This window comes from Ciona intestinalis, chromosome 7 (assembly GCF_000224145.3).
Source record: "Ciona intestinalis chromosome 7, KH, whole genome shotgun sequence".
NCBI lineage: Eukaryota > Metazoa > Chordata > Ascidiacea > Phlebobranchia > Cionidae > Ciona > Ciona intestinalis.
The window spans coordinates 5323369-5324623 of record NC_020172.2 but is presented as its reverse complement, the minus strand read 5'-3'; the positions used below and the strand labels follow the sequence as shown (position 1 = coordinate 5324623).

The window sequence follows — 1255 nt, the reverse complement described above, 5'->3', positions numbered from 1 at the left end:
TTAACAGTAGCATCAATGAAATCCAAATATTAGGCAAGCATTTTTTAAAAGACGGCATATGTGAACATAATATATATCTTTCTTCTGGTTGTTGGGAAATATGTAATTATGGTGATATGCATGAGTATTGAGAGTTTGAGAATGCTGCATGCTCTCGCAATGGGTAGGGTGATGCTGCATTTGTGGATTAATTTTAGTACAAGCCAACTCAAGCACTTAGGGGGGAATGATGGAAGATTTCCCAGTGGGTGGAGAAAAGGTACAATACAGCTTGAACAAATCATCATCTCCAATTTATTAAACGTACATTAACCGTTGCCTCTCAATAGCAAGCCTCAATTCTTCTTCTTCCCTTCTTTTCTTCTCTTCAAGTGCAGTTCTCTTGCTCAAAGCTCTTCCAAATATATCTGTGCGTTCCGTGCTCGATGATTTTGAACGAGATCGTTTTGAACTGCTGTGTCTGCGGTGGTTGATATATATTATTATTATTAGGGTAAACAAATAAAAATGAATTACGATATCCTCAGATTGCAACCTAGAGATAGTACTAATCTAAAGATAATAGGTAGGACGGTCCAAAATTTCGCATACAAAGTTGCCTGTATAATACTGTAGGAGCGAACGTATTAATATAAACGATCCAAATGTTTTCCACCCGAAATAGGCACCAATCCCAGGGAATTTTGACGGGATTTCTGTAAAATAACATGAATAATCAATTCCACATACCTGCTAATTCGTTCCCTTGATCGATGTCGTTTACGATCTCTATCTTTTGACCTTGAATGACCCCGATCCCTGGATCTATATTCATCATCTTTGGAGCGACTTTTATGCTTGCTTGACTTTTTCCTCGACTCCACAGGACTTGGGCTTTTTGATCTGGTCATTATTTTAAGGGATACTAATTCTTTAGTGAGCATTAAACTTTTTGAAACTAACACAGTTCTGCAAAATGGGAAAATGTAAAATATTGTATACATACATATTTGTTGTTCTACACTTTAGCCGAATTCTTTGTAATTAAAGGTTTGGTTTCAATCTCAGTTCCCTTGGCATACTTTGCGGTACGAACTCGTTTATGCAAAATAGAAAAAATCGACATCGCTTTTATAAAACAGAAAAAACTGCGTAGCAATTGTAATACCGCATTTAACAGTAAATTTAATGTTACCTTCTATTTTACAACTATAATTGATTGTCCTTTAACATACTAGTTAACACACTACATTTATATGCGTTAATGATAAAAAGC

The 1255-nt window shown here is 35.5% G+C and overlaps 1 protein-coding gene across 1 annotated transcript in view; it reads right to left on the bottom strand.

The window, feature by feature from the left end:
* LOC100179185 (arginine and glutamate-rich protein 1) overlaps positions 1-1255 on the bottom strand; it is a 5462-nt gene that overhangs the window by 3286 nt on the left and 921 nt on the right. The window contains exon 2 of the mRNA XM_026835092.1: positions 308-460. Within this exon, the coding sequence (XP_026690893.1) occupies positions 308-460 (153 nt within the window). The remainder of the gene's footprint in view (positions 1-307; positions 461-1255) is intronic.